This window comes from Drosophila suzukii, chromosome X (assembly GCF_043229965.1).
Source record: "Drosophila suzukii chromosome X, CBGP_Dsuzu_IsoJpt1.0, whole genome shotgun sequence".
Taxonomy (NCBI): Eukaryota; Metazoa; Arthropoda; class Insecta; order Diptera; family Drosophilidae; genus Drosophila; species Drosophila suzukii.
This window is the reverse complement of record NC_092084.1, coordinates 22,267,868-22,288,009: the sequence shown is the minus strand read 5'-3', so window position 1 is coordinate 22,288,009 and position 20,142 is coordinate 22,267,868. Positions and strand designations below refer to the sequence as shown.

Sequence of the window (20,142 nt, the reverse complement as noted above, 5' to 3'; positions counted from 1 at the left end):
CCAGGTTAGTCGTATAGCATAATAATACATATTCACGCGTATAAAAACATTTAAAATATAAAATGCACTCACTTTTTTCCTGCCAACAGGGCGAACTTTTTTTTCGCATTTTCCCCCTTTGTTCCTTTTTGGCTTAAAATGAACACGAAGCTATTTGTTAATTCAATGAATTTATTCTCTGGCCCAGGAAAGGAATCGTCTGGAACTGAGTCAACGAGTCCGGAACATTGCCCGATCCATGTTCCATGGCTATCCGCACACATTGATAAACACATTACAAGATATTTTGCATATTTCATGGGTTCGAGGTGCTGATGGGTAGGGGCATCCATATATGCATGGGTATGGGCATGGGGCATATAAAACTTATATGTATACTCACCATACATGGCATAAAGTCAGCTCGTGTTAAAATCTGCTTTTATGATTAATTGCCGTGGCGTTGGAAAATAAACCACGACAAGGAAGGCGACTTGCTGCATTTCAATTTGTATTTTCGCAGCCATTTTCATTGCTCGACCGCTTTTCCGGGGCTTTTCCATTTCGCACATTCACACTTTTGGGGTTTTATTTCGGCTGGCATGATGTAAAGTTGCGTTCGGCTGATTTAAACGTGATCCTTGTGTAATCCCCCGTTAATTATTCCTTGCATTAATTTGTGAAAACACTCGGAACTGCACAAAAACAGGGGAAACTAATTATATTTAAATAAATTAGATAATTTGTTTCGTTTATCTTTGTTTCTAATTACAAAACTAGATTTATTTGCTGTATGTTTTTACCATTATGTCCAAAAAAACTCAAGCTGTATTAGTAAATTTAATAGTATTCAACTACAATACCCATAATAAATTTTATAGCTACCACTTGACCCATTTTAAATCATTTTTAATCGGAAACTTTCATTTTGTATACCTTTTTTCGTTGCTTCAACAATTCTTTTCCCTCATTTAACCCCACTTGGTTACCCATTTCTTCCGCCTTCAAAAGTTGTTGCTATTTTTGCTCCTCTGGAAATTGGCGCGTTTATCTTGCATTATTTTGCGCACATTCGCTTCGCATAACTTTCGGCCTCTGTTGCAGTCACCGTTTCTGCCTCAACTTAAACCCACTCTGCTTGAAATGCACTGAAAAAAATATATACGTACCAGCAATCAATCACTCATTAGTTAAAATATATTTTTGTAATTTATACCCTTCTTTTGGCATCAAATCAAAGAAAAAGCTTCTTTATAAACTCACAAAATTAACTTCTTAGGTCACAAAATGTTATTTTCCAATCATTGCAAAATAAAACTTTTTAAAACTCTTTTAAAACTTTAAAATATGATGAAAGAAAATAGTTCTTAGCTTACATTTTTACCCAGAAAAATTCAAATGGGTTTAGGGATCAAAAAATGGATGAACCAAAATAAAGTAATAATGTGTGTAATTTAAAATGAATCTTATAAAACATTAAGATACATATTTTAAATTATAATATATACTTACAAAAGCTATTAAAACTTTATTATAACTTTAAAATATGATAAAAGAAAATAGTTCTTTAGAAACACTTTTATTTTTATAAAATGTCTTGTCATATTTTGTCATGTTTTCTGTCTTAATAATTAACAAAACATTAGTTAGTTAATAAAACGCCCATTTAAACTGCTTTCTTTCCGTGCTCCTGAGACTTTCGCCGCTGCTTCCGTTTCCTTTTGCCCGGAAGGAGGCGAGTGAAAGCGGGGGGAGAAAGTACGCGGTGCGGCAGGGGACGTGCTGCAACTGGCATTTTTGGCGTTCCCGGCACGCGCTCACTAATTTTATTCCTTAATAAAAACCAAAGGCACACAATGCGCTGGAAGGAGAAAGCCGTTCCTGCACGTACCGTCCTTGCAATCGCCCCCTCTCTTTCACTCAGCCGTACGGCCGTCTCTTTCTCCCCGGGGATAGCTATCTCGCTCATTGGCCCCATTGCGCGGCGCTACCTTTTGGCGAGGTTCGCTATCAAACTAGCAAAGTTCATTAAAGTGATAATTACAAAGGCCGTAAAACGAACGACGTACGGCCAAGACGACACGGAACGGATATACGAGCTGGGAACTGAAAAATAAACCCCAACCGAAACAAGGTACAGCTCTACGAGAAGAAGAAGAAGAAGCGGAAGGGGACAGCCTCGGGACATTTAACCCCTTTCTGGCCACGTTTAATGGCTGTCTCTTTATTTGCAGGGCTTTTCTGGGCCACCGTCAATAAAATACATAAACAGTGGAAGTGCCAAGCACAAGATTTTATTTTGAAAATCTTTGAAGTTTAAGTAATTGTAAGAATTAGTTTCCTTAACTATTTTTTTGAAATTTAATTTTTAATAAAATAAATAAAACTTTTGTTTAATTTTTTAGCAAAATAACTTATGTATATGTTTCAGTATTAATTTTGTCCACTATCATGAACAATCATGAAGGTGTTATTAAAAAGGTATTATATAACAGAAAACATAATAGTTTTAATTGGACCATAGTGTCCATAAAAGGGTTAAAAATAGAAAAGGTGCGGAAGGACTTCCGCAACGCTCTTAACACCCTTAGCAAAAATAGTTTCTCAATTTACAGTAAATGAGGCGACACATTTACAGATGATGGGAATGGAAAATTCATGTTCGATTTAATTGCCAGCCCTTGGAGACACGGGAAAACCCCCAACGATTTTTAAACACATCTTTAGTGAAAACAAGGGAGAACGCTATAGTCGAGTACCTCGACTATCAGATACCCGTTACTCAGCTAAATGGAGATATGCAAGCAGCAAAGCGAGATTAAAATGCGCCACCTACCGGCGGTATACAGATTTAAGCGTTATGGGCGTTAGAGTGGGCGTGGCAAATTTTTTTTTGGATCAATCGATAGGTATTGACGAGACCAATACATTTCAGTTAAAATTTTTTATCTAGCATGAAAATTGTGGGCGTCACAGGGTTTTGCGGTTTGTGGGCGTTAAAGTGGGCGTGGCAAATTGTTTTTTGGATCAATCGATAGGTATTGACGAGACCAATACATTTCAGTTAAAATTTTTTATCTAGCATGAAAATTGTGGGCGTCACAGGGTTTTGCGGTTTGTGGGCGTTAAAGTGGGCGTGGCAAATTTTTTTTTGGGTCAATCGATAGGTATTGATGAGAACATTACATTTCAGTTAAAATTTTCTATCTAGCATCAAAACTGTAGGAGCCACAGTTTTGGGCGGTTTGTGGGCGTTAGAGTGGGCGTGGCAGTCTACTGAAACAAACTTGCGCTGCGTAGGAAGCTCAGGAATCTGCACGCCAAATCTCAATAGCCTAGCTCCCATAGTTTCCGAGATCTCAGCGTTCATCCGGACAGACAGACGGACAGACGGACAGACGGACAGACGGACAGACGGACAGACGGACATGGCTAGATCGACTCGGCTAGTGATCCTGATCAAGAATATATATACTTTATGGGGTCGGAAACGCTTCCTTCTGCCTGTTACATACTTTCCGACGAATCTAGTATACCCTTTTACTCTACGAGTAACGGGTATAATCATTGGATTTATATGGGGCAGGCCTATAAAGTGAGGTCGAACATGAATTTAAATAATCATAAGCCAAGACCCAAAAAACTTTGCACAGCTGCCAACAGGCTGACGCCCAAGGACCAAGAAAACTTTGCGGCATAAACAACAAACAGGGAAAACTCGAGGGTTTATAGGGCGAGGAAAATCGAGGGAAAGAAAAGCCATAAACTACAATTGAAAGAAACAACAAAGTCATTGCTAGCAGCAGCAGTAGCAGCAGCACAAGGCGAATACTAAAAAAATAAATAAATAAATAAATACATACATATGCAAAAATGCCGAAAGGATTGGGCAAAAGTGAAATACTTTGATATGCATCTAAATGGCATCATCAGCATCATCCTTACCCCTGCCCTTAACCCACAACTGCCCAGGGGCTTTCGAGTGAGAAAACAACAAGCACCCAGAAAAATCCAACTGGGTTTAGGGATCAATAAATGGATTAATGAAAATAAAGTAATAATGTGAATTCAAAATGGATTCTATAAAATATAAAGAGACTTAATTGTAATTATAATATATACTGTACTTATATTTCTCTTGTTATTTATTATTATAAAATATATTTAGCTGCCAAAGATAAAGTTCTTTTCAATTTATAATATTTACTATTATGTTTTATAATATATTATAATTGAAATTGTAATATATACTCTCTAATTATTTATTAGTATAACTTATATTTAGCTGTCAATGATTAAGTGTTTCATGTTTCATGAGTTATATACAAAGATATTATTCTGTATAATTTTTCTCCACCTAAAATGCATTTAGGAAATCAAAGCAAAGAGAAAGAATTATATTTTAAATATTTTCAATATTTTTTTCCAGTGCAGCAGCAGTATGAACAGCAGCAACATCAACCAAAGATGGCAATCAGCAACACTGCGATTGAGAAAGCAACAGCAAATAGAATAGGAATCAGGCAAAACAACAACATTCAATGTTTGCAGAATCTGGTGAAATAAAAATAGTGGAAAAACAAAATACATATAGACAGATCAGACCTGTCAGCAATCGCAAAAACAGCAAAAAAAAAGATACATAACACCAAGAGCGACAAACAAACAAAAAAATACAGCAAATCATTTTGTGGGCATTACATTTTATTTCGCCATTCGTTTGCCACAAAGAGAACATTGGGTCAAAATAAATATGCCAGGACTAAATTCAATAAAGGATATTATAGTGGTATCACCATTTAAAAAAATATTTTTTATAATTTTTCTAAACGATATATATATATTAAGTACCCCCTCTTAAAGATGTCTCAATCTTATTTTAGTTTAAAAATTAAAACATATCATTGCAAATATATTTAAAACTAGTTCCCCAAATGTTTTTTTTATATTTTATTAAAATTTATGGTATAAATAAATATAAAAAAAAATATTTTCGTTTATTGATAAAGTTGAGAGGCACTGTGTCCGCCATTTGGAAATCCTGGCCTTCCTCGCTCACATATTGGTCGCTTCTGTGGCTTTGTAATGCAAATGTTTGGGCAACCCTGGCTGATGATTGTGGAGCTCGACTGGGGGCGGGAAAATGGAATATACAATCACTATTGATGGCAACTCTGGACAGACTCACTTCTATAGACATTGTAGCCCCGCTCGTCGGCGATGTAGTACTGCGTCTGGATTTGGTTTTTGGGTCCGGGAATGGGCACTGAATTATAGCCCTCCTGCACGTTTATCACCTGGCCACAAGATTTCTTGGTGTACAGCTTCTTGTAGTTCACCAGGCCGTTGCTCATCACTAATCTGGGATAAAGAGAAAATTGTTAGGAATTTGCTTCATTTCCTTATAGCAACCAAGATTTTAATTTAAAAAGTTACAAAGAAATGCATTAAAAAAACTCGCATTATAAAAAAGGCTAGACATGGCAGCCCTGCTGACGACTTTTGCTATCGGAATGTTACATCAAAGTAGGCTATATAAAGTATTTCACTCCAACTTCAAACCGAAAGGAATTACTAACTAAATTCCGACGTCGTGTGTCGATCTGTGGTTATTACCATATTCTACGATTTTCAACCAAGTTCTTGGAACATCTTTGGTGTACTCAATTGTGTTTTGTCCTGGTTTTTAAAATTTTTACTGGAACTGAGTAAAGTGAGTATTTAAAATAAGCGGGCATAGGGAATATCTCTGCTCGACCTCTGCCGCAACACGTACAGTGTAAAACAGCGGTCAGCAGACACACATCGATGATCCGTCGGTACCGCTAGGTGTAAATTGCACTTTGCTTTAAAGGCTTAAGAGGATGTCTTGGTTTTAACAAATCGAAAATTTGATTCTCTTTTTCTATCATAACGTAACATCAAATTTTCTTTTTCTATCGTAATGTAACATCAAAGTAGGCTATATATCATAATTCATAACACCTCCAACCCGAATCGAATCACAATCTAAATTCCGTCGACGTTCTCTGATTATTACTCTATTTTACGGTGTTTACCAAAGGTTTTTCTTGTTGAAAATTTTTACTGGAATTGAGTAGTGAGTATTCAAATGTAATATGTATACAAAGTTTCTACCTTTAAAGACTTAAAATATTTTTTCTATCGTAACGTAACATCAAAGCAGGCTATATATCATAATTCATAACAACTCCAACCCGCATCGAATCACAATCTAAATTCCGTCGTCGTGTGTTGTTCTCTGATTTTTGCTCTATTTTACGGTGTTTACCCAAGGTTTTCCTTGTTTTTGAAAATTTTTACTGGAATTGAGTAGTGAGTATTCAAATGTAATACGTATACAAAGTTTCTACCTTTAAAGACTTAAAATATTTTTTCTATATAAAATATTTCAAACCAACTTCAACCCGAAACGAGTAACTAAATTCCGTCGACGTGCGTTGTTCTCTGATTATTGCTCTGTTTTACGCCATTTACCCAAGGTCTTTGTTCATTTTTGATGTACTCCATTTAGTTTTTCCTTGTTCTTGAAAATTTGTACTAGAACGGAGTAAAGTGAGTATTCAAATGTCGAATAAACTTACGCGTACAAAGTTTCTACCATTTAAAGGCTTCAATTATTAAGAAATTCCGTGGAAGTATAAAATACTACAAAATAATAGATCTGGACTGAAAAATACTAGGTATAGCTGTCCTGCTTGGCACATACGCTTTTAGATTCCTTTTTCTATCGTGACGTTATATCTAAGAAGGCTATGAAACTTATTTCTCAACCTCTCCATACCGAAACGAGTCAATACAAAATTCCTTCAACGTGTGTGGTTCTCTGATTAATTCCCTATTTTTCCCAATTTTAAACCTAGTTCTTGGAACAGCTTCGACAAAATGGTGGGCATGATGTTGAAACAACTGCTCTACTCCACGGTGGTGCTCACGGCGATCACGGCGACTCCCCTGGTCGAGGTAAAGTGGGAACTGGGCTACGAGGAGGGAGCCAGGGCGACCTTCGTATACCATGAAGTACTGCACACCGCTTTGGTGGCCCTGGGGCTGACCGCCCTGGCCATGTCGCCCTATTTGGCGATCCGCGCCCGCTGGCGCTCGGCATTTGCGAAGATGACTTACTTGGCGGCGGTGGCGCCCTGGGCTTATGTTTGCTGCTCGAAGTTCGCTTTTGCCTATAAGATCCAGCTCAGGGCCATCTCTTACATTTCGAACGATGACCACTGGCACAACTTGGTCTTCGGCTTCGTCTCCTATTGTGCCATCTTTTGCCTGGCCATGGAACAGATCCTCCACTGGTCCCTCCTATACCACTTGGTGACCGTCTTATCGAAGGACTGGCGCACTCATTTCATCATTTTTCTATGAGTTTTCATGTTTTGTTTGAATAACGTTTGTTAGTCATGCTAAATAATATAGCTGCAATCTGCAAAAAAAAACACTAGATCTTTTTTATCTTGAAAACCGTAACGAGCTGACCTATTTTAGACGTAACATTTTTTTTAAGTACCTAAAAGCCGAAAACTTCAACATTACTATAATCTCCAAAAAAAAAAACACTTAATACCTTGAAAACCGTAAAATGTTGACCTATTTTAGAATTTTTTACTGATCCGGGTATACGTACAAATTTTTAGAAGTGCCTAAAAGCCGAAAACTTCTTTCATTGACCATGGTTTTTGACGTGTTTTCTGTTTGGTATCAGAGACTATAGTTCAAATCCATTAAGAATTTGAAGTTTTATCTGTGAGATTTTTGTAGTCGACCAGAGTTATTTTTAGTTCCTGATAAAAGCCTCATAAAATATGTTAAGTCGAATAAAAATGTTGTTCTAACATTCATTTTAACCTTTTTGACAAAATAACTTAGAACCACGTTTGTATAATGATCCTTTTTTTGCCGCAACTGTAAAAAAGAGTTTTTGATAGGAAAGGGAAGGAAAAAAGATAGAGGAAACAGATCTATTTGTAATATTTTTTCCAGAAAATGATTTGTTTGTTAAAGAAGTATTAGTTGACCCAAAGATGGCATTTTTTAATGATGCTTACCTATATTTGAATTATTAATCTTGGCAAACTCACTTGTATTCCTCGGTGCCGTTGGGGTGAATGACGTGATAGTTTTGCACAACATAGATGGGCGTGGGTGTGGGCGTGCCCGTGGGATGGCTAGGGGTCACCGTGGGTCGGTCAGTGGGCGGTGAAGTAGGTGGCGCCACTTCGTCGAAGAAATAATCAAGATTCTCCTCTTCAAAGTCCATTTGCGGAAATACGACCAATTGATCCTCGTACAATGGCCATATTTGCTCAATAGGTGTCCCAATTTGGGTGGGCTTCTGGGTGGTGGTGCTGCTCCTTGGTGTGGTCCTTGGGGTGGTGCTAGGTGTTCTTGTTGTTGTTGATCTCCTTGTTGTCCTTGCTGTTGTTGTTGTCCTTGCGGTGGTGGTGGCCAGCGGTGGACTAAAGTCATCACCATCCTCGATGTCACTGGGCCAAACAACCAATTGTAATTCATAGATGGGCTGGCTGTCCGGGGACTTCAAGTGGCGCTGCCAGTCTGGATTTTCCACCGGCTTCTCCAGCTCCGGCTTATTACCGGACCCGGACCCCGGCCACGCCCCCCCCTCGGGCAACGCCCCCTGATTGTGGCAGCCTAACGAGTCCATTGTCGCCGCATCGAAAGTCAATTTGCAGTCGATGCGTCGGCCATCCACTTGAACGGAGGGCTCCATCTCCATCTCCGTCTGCGATTCGAGCTGCTGCTGTTCCGCATAGGGGCTTGGATCCAGGGTGGTGGAATCCGGATCCCTCTCCCCCAATTCCCCAACTATCCCCGCCTGCAGCAAAGGGATTAGTGTGGCCGCCAGCAGCAGTAGAAGGACCAACTCCGGCCGGATTCTGTTTGATGACATGTCTGCGGGCGCTTTTCCTTGCCTTTTGCACGCTGCCAAAAGGCCCGGACTTGTATTTATACGAATCAAAGGCACTGTCGCTGCCGCTGCAGCTGAATTCAAGTCGAATCAAACTGAATCATCGTCAGCTGCACTTTAGACATCAGGAATATATATATATGTATATATGGTTACAATACCGTTATGCGCCAGAACGGCAAATAAGCCGGCTTTGAGCGGCCAACTTTGGAGCAGGGCCAATAATAAACAGTCGAGAGGGGGCTTAACCCTTGACGATGGCCTCAAATAAAGCCCTTAAATAAATATTGTATTTTATTTAAGCTAACTGAGTGGGTAATTAGTCAATAGATATGAATGGGGATGAAGCCAAAATTATTAAATAGCATTTTAGGCTACTTTATTTTAGGCCAAAAATGATTTATGGAAAACATTACTCATACGCACCGTTTCCCTCTATCATCACTTTTTGAATAATTAAAAACTATTACCTATTCAGCAACCATTTTAACTAAATAGAAGAAAAATTGCTATGAATGTAAGCAATTTAAAAACATCATTTAAGGAACACTTCCTAGCCTAAGAACAACCCCTCTTGCTTATCGAATTACCTAAAATGCTGTGTAATTTTATAACCTCCCCCACCGCACAAGGGTTAAAGTGCATCATAATAATCAGGTAATACCGAAAGATGATGAAAATCGGTTAATGAATATTTAAATGGAAGGGGCGAGGAGTTCGGGTGCAGGATTGTTAAAATCTTTATAATCGCCGTAATGTGTGCGAGCTCGTAAATGTGCTAATGGGTATTTGTTTCGGAGATTGTTTGTTCAAGGGGTGATCGAAGTTCATTGGTTTAGTTATTGAACATGTTTTTATTTGGAATATTTTTTATATTTTTTATATATATTAAATGTACGTAATCTCATGGGCTTATGCTTCTATGTCCTTGGTTGTTTTCTACACTTCCGTTTTTGTAATTTACACAGTGTCATTTATAATGAGATTTTCAATGGCTGGTGCATCTGCTGCTGATGACTTGGATTTCTTGCTATTTTTTCCGACTTTCTTCCCTCATCTGCTGGTGATTTTTCGTCGTCTTTTTCTATGTGTCATAAAATATATTTTCAGGTTTAAGGTATTATTTTTAAAGCAAACCGGTTAACTTTGCATCACTTTGGTATCTTGTTTCTGTCTTATATGTGCTGATCCGAATTCAGAACAATTTCAAGGCCAGCCTGCTTTATAATTTACTTTAATTTTTAATAAATTAAGCCAATGACGTCTTTAATGTGCAATTTGTCAAAAACGTTTTGATTTATGAGTTTGCAACAGCAAGCGACTGTCAACAACTTGTTTATTTCACTCTAGTTCTTTCTTATTTTCCTTTTCTTCCCTTCAGGAAAATTGAAAATCCTACACAGAAATTTTCATGCAAACGAAACATTTTTCTTTTTCCTTTTTTCCCTACTTTTTGACACAAATTTAATTTGATTTGATTTTGGCCGCTGGACATGGCAAGCCATAGGCAATTTGTAAAGACGTGTACCTCCTAAATTTTTATATATACATTTTCCTTATAAGCCATAGCGAATTTGTATATTTTAGTCATGTAAGAAATGCACCTAAATTATAAAATCTACATTAATTCTATTTTTATGTTCATTTAATTTAACAAGTGCCATTATTTCTAGAGGGAATCCCTAAGGCGTGTCATTTAATAAATAATGACACCTTCAAACCAGCCTTGCATCAAAAGCTTCCTGCCGAAAATCTTAATAATGTGCATTGTGTGAGGAATTAATTTCGGTAAAATTGGAAAACAAAAGGCGAGATGACTCTGGTATAAGTAAACCATTGATTGCTTCTATTTGCTTTGATAATTAATTTCACAACTTTGGAAAATTAATAGATATGGGTATTAAATGTTAGTCAATAATTGCATGTCTATCTTCGGTTGTATATCTAAATTAATATGGTTCTTAAGTCCCTTAAACGTTCAAGCGGAAACGCTGTAATTTGGCAGGAATATATAAATAAGTATATTGGCGTTATTAAATGCTGACCCAGTTTTTGTGTGAGCAAATCCAGTTTTTTTTCCAATTAAGTCTTTGTTAAGAAACATTTTGATTCTTGGCAAAGCTGGTTTCATTTACTGCACTTCTTAATATCATTAAATTGCAGAATATGAGTGCACAAAAATCATATATAAGTACTGGGGGATCTGGTCTCAGCATCAAAGCGAATCAAAGCCAAGTCTGATAAAGAACAATCTTCAAGAAATTGAAAGAGCGCTTAAGAAAAATTTAAACACAAAAACGTAGCTTGAAAATACTAAAAAAAAATAGAAAACATGGCCAACAAACTGAGTTTGATCATCTTTATGGCTGTTACTGCCGTAGGACTGGCTTTAACCACCACAATGCCTACCACCAGGGAACCCAAGGTGACTACCACTGAAGAGCCCATTGTTGATAATTCCATGGAGTCCTTGGATCGCCGTGACAAACGTCAATTGGTAAGTCCCTACTATTTTTAATATTTTACAATGGAAGAAACAAATTATAAGTTGGTCAACAAAATACTCGAATTTTCGGAATACATATTTTTTTATGAATGCTATTTCGAAAATTTATTTTTATTTTTTATAAAGAGCTAACAAATAATTGAAATTATCAGCTAGCAATGATGTTGAGCAATGGCGACGTGGGCCTTCAGCTCGAATTGTATATAATATTATTTTTTAGGGTTTCTTATAGGTATTTATTTCTATTGTTTAGCTTAGGTAGAGTTATCCTATATGCGGTGGTATAAATTTGTGTTTTTTAGAAATTGTATAATTTTTGATATGTTTGGTGGTGTGGGATTGGAAAGTGCTTCTAGTGGATTGGTGTTATTAAATATTTGTTGTCTTTGGATGTTTAGCGCGTTGCAAGTGGAAAGTAAGTGTCTTATTGATACAATGTCGTTGCACAATGGGCAGGTATTGGTATGGTTTGGATCGATGTAGTGTGTGTGGGTTATTTTGGTGTGTCCAAGTCTGAGTCTTGTTATTTTTATCTGGTCTAAACGTGAGATGGATAAGTGGTTGTTCTTTGTGATGTGGTAGCTGTTGAGTTGGAGTTGGTTAATTGACTGGTACCAGGCTGATGTCTTCGTTATATGTAATAGTGTTTTGGCTTGGTGTGTGTTTTTTATATATTTTAGTATGTCTTTTGTGTTAAGATTTTCAATAGTTATAAGTGGTTGTTTGATTGCGTTTTTTGCTAGGGAGTCCGCCAGTTCATTTCCTGGTATTCCTACGTGGCCGGGTATCCAGAGCAGTTTGAATTTGTTAGGGAATTTTTGTAGCAGGTTGCGGGCGTGTGAAATGTAATGCTCAATATTGTTTGTGTTTTTTATTGCGTCGATGGCAGAGAGAGAGTCAGAGCATATGCAAAATTTGCCTCTTTTCTTCTTTAATATTTCGAGCCCCTCTACAATCGCTAGCAGCTCAGCGGAAAACACTGACGAGTAGTGTGGTAGAAGGCCTAGTTTTATGCTATCTGTTTCGGTTGTGATTGCGAGGCTGGTAATTGTGTTTGTATGCGATCCATCTGTGTAAATGTAGGTGAATTTGTGATTGTCTTTTGTCTTAATTTCTGTGAATAGTTTCCGAAAAATTTGTGGTGTTGTGTTTTTTTTGTTGTATGTACTTAGCGATGTGTCGATTTTTAACATATCAGTGTTCCAGGGTGGTGCGGTCTGTGCACGCTGAGTAACTTGTTTGAGGGGGAGGTCGTGCGCTTTGGAGTTTTCTATTATGCGGTCTATTGTTGATTTGTATTGTGGTCGTTTTGGTGGTCGGTATGATTTAAGAATTTTTATTATTGGGGAGTTTTTGGCGTTAATCAGGGATTTTAAAATGTTTGTTGTTAGGAGGTCACGTCTATCTTCTAGTGGGTCTGCGCGTGCTTCGTACAGGATGTTGTCGATAGGTGTCGTCCTGAATGCGCCAAGAGCAGTTCTGAAGGCAGTGTTTATCGGTGATTTTACTTTTCGTAATGTTGTTTGTGGGCAATATCCGTAGATTGGAAGGCCGTAGTCTGCTTTTGCGGTGATGATTGCTTTTGTGACGTTTAGGAGTGTAGACGTGTTGCAGTTGAATTTTGGGCTTGAGAGGCATTTTATTATGTTAATTGATTGTTTGAGGCTGTGTGAGAGTAGTTCAGTGTGCGTTTTCCACCTGTATTTGTTATTGAAATGTACGCCAAGTATTTTTAGTGATGTTTCGTTTTGTATTTGTATGTTACCCGTGGATAAAGTGCAGTTGCAGTTGTGCTTTCTGCAGACGTGCAGGTGTTTGCATTTTGTGGTCGAGAGCTTGGCGCCAGAGTATTCGGCCCAGTCCAGTATGGTGGTTATGATGGGGTTAAGGTTTATGTTGATATTTTTTCTGTTTTTTAGTTTTAGTATCAAGTTAAAGTCGTCCGCATATGCGCTTAGGCTAATGTTGGGATGAAGAGTGAGTTTTTCTGCTAGTTGGTTGTATGCTATCACAAAGAGGATCACGGAAAGTGGAGAGCCTTGAGGTATGCCGTTTTGGATGGGTTGAAAGGAAGAGAGGTCGGAGTTGATACGAACCAGTATTTTTCTGTTTGTCATATAGTTTTTTATGTAGTTTGTTATTTTTGGTCCTGTTTTCCAACTGGCGAGTTGATTGAGTATGGAGTGGATTCCAATTCTGTCGAAAGCTTTTGCGAAATCTAGGGATATGATGGATGCGTGGTTTCTTCTTGAGATAGCTCTTGCTAATAGATGGTCAACTAGCAGTAGACTGTCCATAGCTGATTTACCTTTTCTGAAACCAGTTTGGCTGTTTTGGATAAGTTTGTCGTTTAGTACAAACCACCACAGTCGTTTTGCTATAATTTTATCAAGAATTTTTGATAGACATGAGTTTAGTGAGATTGGCCGGTATGAATTTAGGTTGGTTTTATCTGTGTTTGGTTTTATTATTGGTATTATAAGACTATTTTTGTAGGTTTGTGGGATGTAGTTATTTAATATTGAGTTTTGCAGGCTTATTATTCTATTTTTTGTTGTTTTACCTATGTTTTTTATCATGGTATAGTTAATTCTGTCCAGTCCGGGTGTATTTCCTTTTAGTGTGTTTAGTGCTGCTGCGAATTCTATTGGTGTTATGGGCTTTTCTATTTCTATTGCTCTTTTGCTGGGAATGTATGACAGGGTGTGTGTGTTATTAAGTGATGTTTGCTTTTGGTGTATGAATGTGGTGGTAAAATTTGTATCGGATGATATTTCTGAAAAATTTTTGCAAAATAAGTCTGCGATTTCTAGTTTGTGGGTGGTGTTTTGGTTTGTGGTTGGGTTAAATATGCAGTGTATGTTTTTTTGAGGGTTGAGTCCGCAAAATCGTCGGATGTTGCTCCAGATTGTTTTTGGGGGTGTTTCGGGTGAGATTTGGGAAGTGAAGTTGTTTATACTTTGTTTTTTATCTTGTTTTAGTGTTAGTCTAAATAGTGCATTTGCTTTTTTGTATTTCAGGATGTGTTCTGTAGTTATGTTTCTTCTTAGATCGTGCCATTTCTTCATTTTGTCTGCTCTCAGTTTGCTAAGGTTATTGTTCCACCATGGTACATTTTGGGTCTTACTTATAGGGTGTGTTTGGGGTATTGCCTTGTGGGCGCTGGAGAGGATTATTTTGTGGATTGTTGCAGCTTCCTTGTTTATGTTTGTGCTTGGTTGTCTTTGTGCGGAGTATTCTTCAGTTAGCTGGCAAAATTCTTGCCAGTTTGCTTTGTCGGTTAGAAATGTGGGCTTACGTGGAGTGACTTGGCGGTTCGATGTGTTGGAGGTGAAGAGGGTAATAATTATGGGGAAGTGGTCGCTGCCAAACAGATTATCTTCTGTTTGCCATTTGCTGTCGATTTGTAGCATTGGGCTGCTGAAAGTTAGATCAACGTTTGTTAGTGTGTTGTGTGTGCTAAAGTGAGTAGGAGACATGTCGTTTAATAAAATATAGTTTGATTGGGTTATAAATTTCTCTAATATTTTTCCCCTTGTGTTGTTCTGATTTGAGCCCCAGTTTTTGTGCCAACCGTTAAAGTCGCCAGTGATCAAGGTGGGTATGTGTGAGGTGTCTAGTACGGCCTGAAGGTTTTGCAGTGAGAAAGATTTGTTAGGTGCGATGTAGGCTGAGATAATTCTGAATTTAAGTTTGGAGTTCAGTTCCATGCATACCGCGTCAAAATCGTCGCTAAGGGTTATTTCTCGAGCTTGCAGTGATTTGTGGGCTAGGAGACCTACGCCACCGTGGGAAGATGAGGTGTTTTTTGAAATAAGTATATAGTTAATGGGTATGGGAATGTGACTGGTAAATTTTATATGTGTTTCTTGTAAAGATACTATAAGTGGTGTGTGTTTTTTAATGATTGTTTGAAGTTCGCCGTAGTTGTTGATATATCCATTCATATTCCATTGTATAATCTTCATAGTCATTTTAAAAGCCAGTAGTTTGTTGTTGGTAAAGGATTAGTTGATTGAGTACCTGTTTTTTGCTAACTGCTGCTAAAAGTGTCACATACTTTCTGAGTCGCTTATGTTAATGTGCTTGTTTTTGTTAAGATTTTTTGGTTGGTTAGTTTTGGTGGCTTTTAAGTTGGTTGTTAGTGTCTTGTTTTTGTCCTTAGAGAAAATACGTAGTTTCAGATCTTGGGTCCTTTCGCTTGCCATGTTGTCCTTTGAGGTGGTAGGGGGGTCGAGATCCATGCTGATAACATCAGTTGTTTGGTGAGCGGGTGAAGTTTGTGGGGGTGGTGTGGTGTTTGTAAATTGAGTTGGTGTGGAGGTGTCTGTAGAGAGGTCTTGGTATGATGTTAGTTTTCTTTGTTGATGTTCGTGTGTTGCTTGCGTGTCATTGTTTTGTTTTGTGTGCTGGGGTGTGGGTGTTATTTTTGTGGTAGTTGTTGTTTTGGGGGTCTGTTGTTTAGATAGGACAGATGCAAAGCTGTTGCTAAGATGTTGGTTGCGACGAGTGTAGTATAGTTCTAGTGCAGTTTTGTGATCCACTTTTTGTGTAGTTTTTATTGTGATCAGTTCTTTTTGTTTTATGAATGTTGGGCAGCTGCGGTCTAGTGGGCTGTGTTTTGCGTCTGTTTCGAACATGTGTTTGCAGTTAATGCAGCATTTTTCGCTGTTGCATTTCTCATTTTCTTCGGTGTGGACTTTCTCGGAGCAATTCTTGCAAAGTTCATCGGGGCTTTTACAGGTTGGAGTCGGGTGTCCAAATCGTAGGCATTTTCTGCACCTTAATGGGAGCGGGATGTATGGGCGTACGCGGATCTTTTCGTATCCAATGTTCAGGGAGTCTGGGAGAGTAAGGGTTTGGAATGTTATTATAATTAAGCCAGTTTCTGTTAAAGCTTGATCTTGTTTTTTTAGGATTTTTCGCACTTCAGTGACTTTTTGATGTTTTAGTTCGTTTAGTATTTCGGTTTCGTCTATACTGCGTAATTCGTTGCAGTATATGACCCCCTTAGAGAAGTTCAAGGTCTTGTGTTCGGTGGCTTTTACTTCAATGTCTGCCATGTTTTTTATTCTAAGTAATTTGTTTGCTTGTAAATTGTTCTTAGTTTTAACTAATAAGTAGCCCGATCGAGTGTTTTTGCATGACTCCACTTCTCCTCCGCACGCGAAATCGATGGTTTTTTTAATTAGGAAGGGTGATACATTTTCAAAAGACTTATTGTCGGTTCTGGTGATTACAATGTATTTTGGTTCGCCTAGGTGTTTGTTGTATATTGATGTTCTACTTATGTCAGGCGGTTTATCCATTGTTGTTGTTTTTATTGGGCTGGCGCCCGGCACGTGGATTTGTGTTTGATGTGTTTGTTGTGTTTGTTGTTTTTGATTGTTGCGAATTTTGTTTTGTGCACTTGTTTGTTTTTTTGCTGGTAAGCTAGCAAGAGCTGCTGTTTGCGATTAGCACTACGGGAGCACAGAGGTAACACGTCTTATCTCCAAGAAGTTTGAGGTGATACTGTATTTCGAAAATATTCTGTTCATCAAAAACAATTTCGGTAATTAAATTTTTTTTTATAATATGTTATATTCATTTTAGATTAGAACACTGATAAAAATGGAAAATTAAAAATAGATACCTGCGTATTGAATCCAAAATTTCGTTTTAAATGATTAAAATAAGTATAAAAACATCATGTTGAATACAAAACATAATAAGTTTCGTCATTTAACTTGAAAATTTTTAAATCAAGGTAGAATATATTAGTTTTGATGCTCGTTGAATTTACTTTAAATATTTTACATCATTAAAAACAATAACTTCTTTATTAAAATCAAATTTTTAAAATTTTATATTAACTATAATTGAAATATTTTCATAATTTAAGTAAATAAAACTAGCAATGAATGAAAAACACAATAAAAATATTTAAATTAAATATAGAACACTTGGATTACTACCTTTTCTTATATAAATTAACGTATATAATAAGATATTTTTAAATTTTTTTTAAATTGATTAACCATTTTTCAGACCGCCAATGGTGGACAGACCAGCCTGGCTGGCTCCAGTGGCAGCTACCCCATTTTCTTCGACGGGGTGAATGTGAACCCCCCGCTGCAGCCCCTGCCGCCCCTGCAGCAACTGCAACCCCTGCAGCCCATCACCGTGGTGACGCCCGTGGCATCCAACTCGAACGCCCAGAGTCAGCAGCCACAGTCCGGCTGGCTGCCCGGATTTGGCCAGAATCTGCCCATAATCGGCACCTGGGTCGGTGGACTGCCCAGTCTGATCAGCGGCCTGGGATTGGGCGGGCTGAACGGCGGTTTCGGCACCCTCGGTGGCCTCAATCTGGGCAATCTGGGCCTGGGTGCCGTGGCTCCTCCAGTGGCTCCTGTGTCACCGGGACAAATCGGTGGCTCGTCACCCAATCCCCAGACCAGCTGTCCACTCACCCAGAAACTGAGCTGCCGCTGTGAGCCACTCATTCAATTGCCCGGACTGAAGCCCGCTGGTAATCCATTGAGATCCCAGCTGGTGCAGATCCTGCGGCAGAATGCCCGGAAGAACGACGATGGTTCGCAGGAGATGCGGGTGATCCTGAGCAGCGGACATGTGATCTACCAACGCACCGCCAAGGATCTCGGCCAGACCGGCTACCTGGCCATGAGGATCCAGTCGGGCAGGTACTTCAACATCTACTACAGCGTTAATGAGAAGGAGTACACCGTGCGGGCAGATGTCAAGGACACGCCACCCACCTCCGATTTCGATGATGAGCTGAGTGGTCAGCTTTAAAAATGGATTGGTTAATTCTGGGATATTATTTAAATATTTTTTTTTTTTCATATTTTACTGGCCATATTTTTTTAAAATATAAAAAAAATTCCCTCAATATCTGATTATATTAAATAATATTTAAAAACATTTTAGTTCGTTACATATTATACCATTTATAATATTTATAAAACTATTTCCAATGCAAAAAAGAAATTGGGTTAGTTAATTTTGGGATATTACTATTTTTTTACACTTTTAACTGGCCATATATTTTTTAAAAATATATACAAAATTTCCCAAGTATCTGAATATATTTAAAAATATATGAAAATAGTTTCTAGCTAATATTTTTACATATAATACCATTTATAACATTTATAAAACTATTTCCAATGCAACAAAGAAATTGATAAGGGTGTCAAATCATCAAAAAAACACTCAATATGGCCACATATGTTAAGCGAACCCAATTCGAACCCAGTCCCTAAACTTTCCCATAAAATGTATTAATCCCTTTCTTATTTGTAAACTTTTTTTTTGATCTACTACAACTACTCGTACAAAATAGCTGCGAAAGAAATAAACAACAATGAAACACATTTCCGGCGATTGCTCCTTTGGGACAAGAAGTTGAGCTGCCAAGACAAATATTCATGGGGGTGCGGCAATAAACTTGGCTTTTATTGCCATAGATGTTGTTAAGGGGTTAACAAGAAGCTGGAGGAAAACTCTTCAATAAAGGAGTTCTGCTAATTGCAGGCAATATGTTTTGAAAGCTCACAAAAAAATAAATTAATTTGGAAAATTTTATTTAAAATATATGTATATAAAAAATGTATCCTTAATCCTTATGTAACTTTAACTAAAAGTCTTAGTATTTTTTTAAATTTCTGGCCAAAGAGGTATAATTTTTTAGTCTTGTTTATTTCTGTACACCACCACCAGTTGAGTCTTAGCCATGGAAAATCATGGAAAAGCCAAGAGAGGGCAGTAAGGAAACAAAGAACTCAATGGGCAAATGGAAATCAAGCTATAAAATGCTATGTTCCATCCCGGTTTGCCCCTCCTTCGGTTCTCGGCACTCCACTTTTCCCCACTTGCATTTCAAGTTGAACTGAGAAGTTTCGCAATGAGCCGGGAAATGGAAACTGCCAGGATATGTCCGGAAAAGCGGAGTCCTGTGATTGGAGGCCGGCGGGGCGGTGTATAATTAAAAGTTCCCTTTTGTGCCCAGATTGGTGGATCCTCCAAAAAGGCAGCAGCATTTTGATCCTTATCCTTTCAAGCAGCGATTAGTCAGTACAACAGTTATAGTTCTCAAGTGCAGTAAAATGGTTTATACTGCTTTGCGAAGTGGTTAACCAATGGATTCGTATTTCCTGAGCAAGGTTTTTTATTACAAAGCATTCTGAAATATAAAAGTGAGACTTATTAATACATATGTATACCCCATATTTAAAAAATGTAAATTTCTACATATTATTGGTTATGGTAACTAGCCTCATTAAATTAAATTAAGCAATTAAATAAATATAATAAATGTTAGCAAATTCTTTATTCAGTCAAATGTAAAATCCTTTTCGTCACAAGATTTGGTACCAGAAACTTTTTTTGACGAATATGGGATCGTCACTACATTTTATCTTGTTAAGAGGAGTGTTTGTTTAAGCCAGAGAATTGAGAATATTAATATAAAATTGGAATAATTTTTATGTCATATTTATATTTATATTTATTATAATCTAATATTATATCATTTTAATAAAAATATTTGTACATATCGTATTTTTACTCAATCAACCGACTATTTATATTTGCTTTTCAAAGTGAACTTTTTTAATAAATGGAATTATTTGAATAGGAACTAATTTATTTATCAAAAATTGATTCATTTCATTTTGGCCAAAACAAATTTATATTGCATACT

The 20,142-nt window shown here is 37.5% G+C and overlaps 4 protein-coding genes across 6 annotated transcripts in view; 2 read left to right on the top strand and 2 right to left on the bottom strand.

The window, feature by feature from the left end:
- up (Troponin T, skeletal muscle) overlaps nucleotides 1-20,142 on the bottom strand; it is a 324,715-nt gene that overhangs the window by 255,693 nt on the left and 48,880 nt on the right. The gene's annotated exons all lie outside the window — the stretch shown is intronic.
- Nucleotides 4,903-8,930, bottom strand: LOC108004778 (uncharacterized). The gene is made up of 3 exons (XM_017067827.4): nucleotides 8,085-8,930; nucleotides 5,168-5,340; nucleotides 4,903-5,108 (listed from the first exon to the last, which is right to left on the bottom strand). Exons 1-3 carry the CDS (start codon nucleotides 8,912-8,914, stop codon nucleotides 5,035-5,037), a joined length of 1,077 nt encoding a protein of 358 aa, XP_016923316.2. The 5' UTR covers nucleotides 8,915-8,930; the 3' UTR covers nucleotides 4,903-5,034.
- On the top strand, nucleotides 5,523-18,289 carry LOC108004779 (uncharacterized). 2 transcript variants are annotated; one of them, XM_070997389.1, is made up of 3 exons: nucleotides 5,523-5,692; nucleotides 11,314-11,429; nucleotides 17,469-18,288. In XM_070997389.1, the coding sequence occupies exons 2-3, from the start codon at nucleotides 11,334-11,336 to the stop codon at nucleotides 18,231-18,233; spliced, it is 861 nt and encodes a 286-aa protein (XP_070853490.1). In that variant the 5' UTR covers nucleotides 5,523-5,692; nucleotides 11,314-11,333; the 3' UTR covers nucleotides 18,234-18,288. The 2 variants fall into 2 exon arrangements, with proteins under 2 accessions (XP_070853490.1, XP_016923317.2); XM_017067828.4 differs by lacking the exon at nucleotides 5,523-5,692 and having other exon boundaries at nucleotides 11,250-11,429; nucleotides 17,469-18,289.
- LOC108004780 (uncharacterized) lies at nucleotides 5,971-7,441 on the top strand. The gene is made up of 2 exons (XM_017067829.4): nucleotides 5,971-6,079; nucleotides 6,864-7,441. Exon 2 carries the CDS (start codon nucleotides 6,886-6,888, stop codon nucleotides 7,369-7,371), a length of 486 nt encoding a protein of 161 aa, XP_016923318.2. The 5' UTR covers nucleotides 5,971-6,079; nucleotides 6,864-6,885; the 3' UTR covers nucleotides 7,372-7,441.

What these genes read in the sequence shown, in the direction of transcription:
- LOC108004780 (XM_017067829.4), top strand. Translation starts at nt 6,886, where the DNA reads ATGGTGGGCATGATGTTGAAACAACTGCTCTACTCCACGGTGGTGCTC.
- LOC108004778 (XM_017067827.4), bottom strand. Translation starts at nt 8,914, where the DNA reads ATGTCATCAAACAGAATCCGGCCGGAGTTGGTCCTTCTACTGCTGCTG. An exon ending in AACGGCACCGAGGAATACAA is followed by an intron (nt 5,341 to 8,084) that starts GTGAGTTTGCCA and finishes TCTTTATCCCAG; the next exon opens with ATTAGTGATGAGCAACGGCC. An exon ending in GGGCTACAATGTCTATAGAA is followed by an intron (nt 5,109 to 5,167) that starts GTGAGTCTGTCC and finishes TCCCGCCCCCAG; the next exon opens with TCGAGCTCCACAATCATCAG.
- LOC108004779 (XM_017067828.4), top strand. Translation starts at nt 11,265, where the DNA reads ATGGCCAACAAACTGAGTTTGATCATCTTTATGGCTGTTACTGCCGTA. An exon ending in GCCGTGACAAACGTCAATTG is followed by an intron (nt 11,430 to 17,468) that starts GTAAGTCCCTAC and finishes ACCATTTTTCAG; the next exon opens with ACCGCCAATGGTGGACAGAC.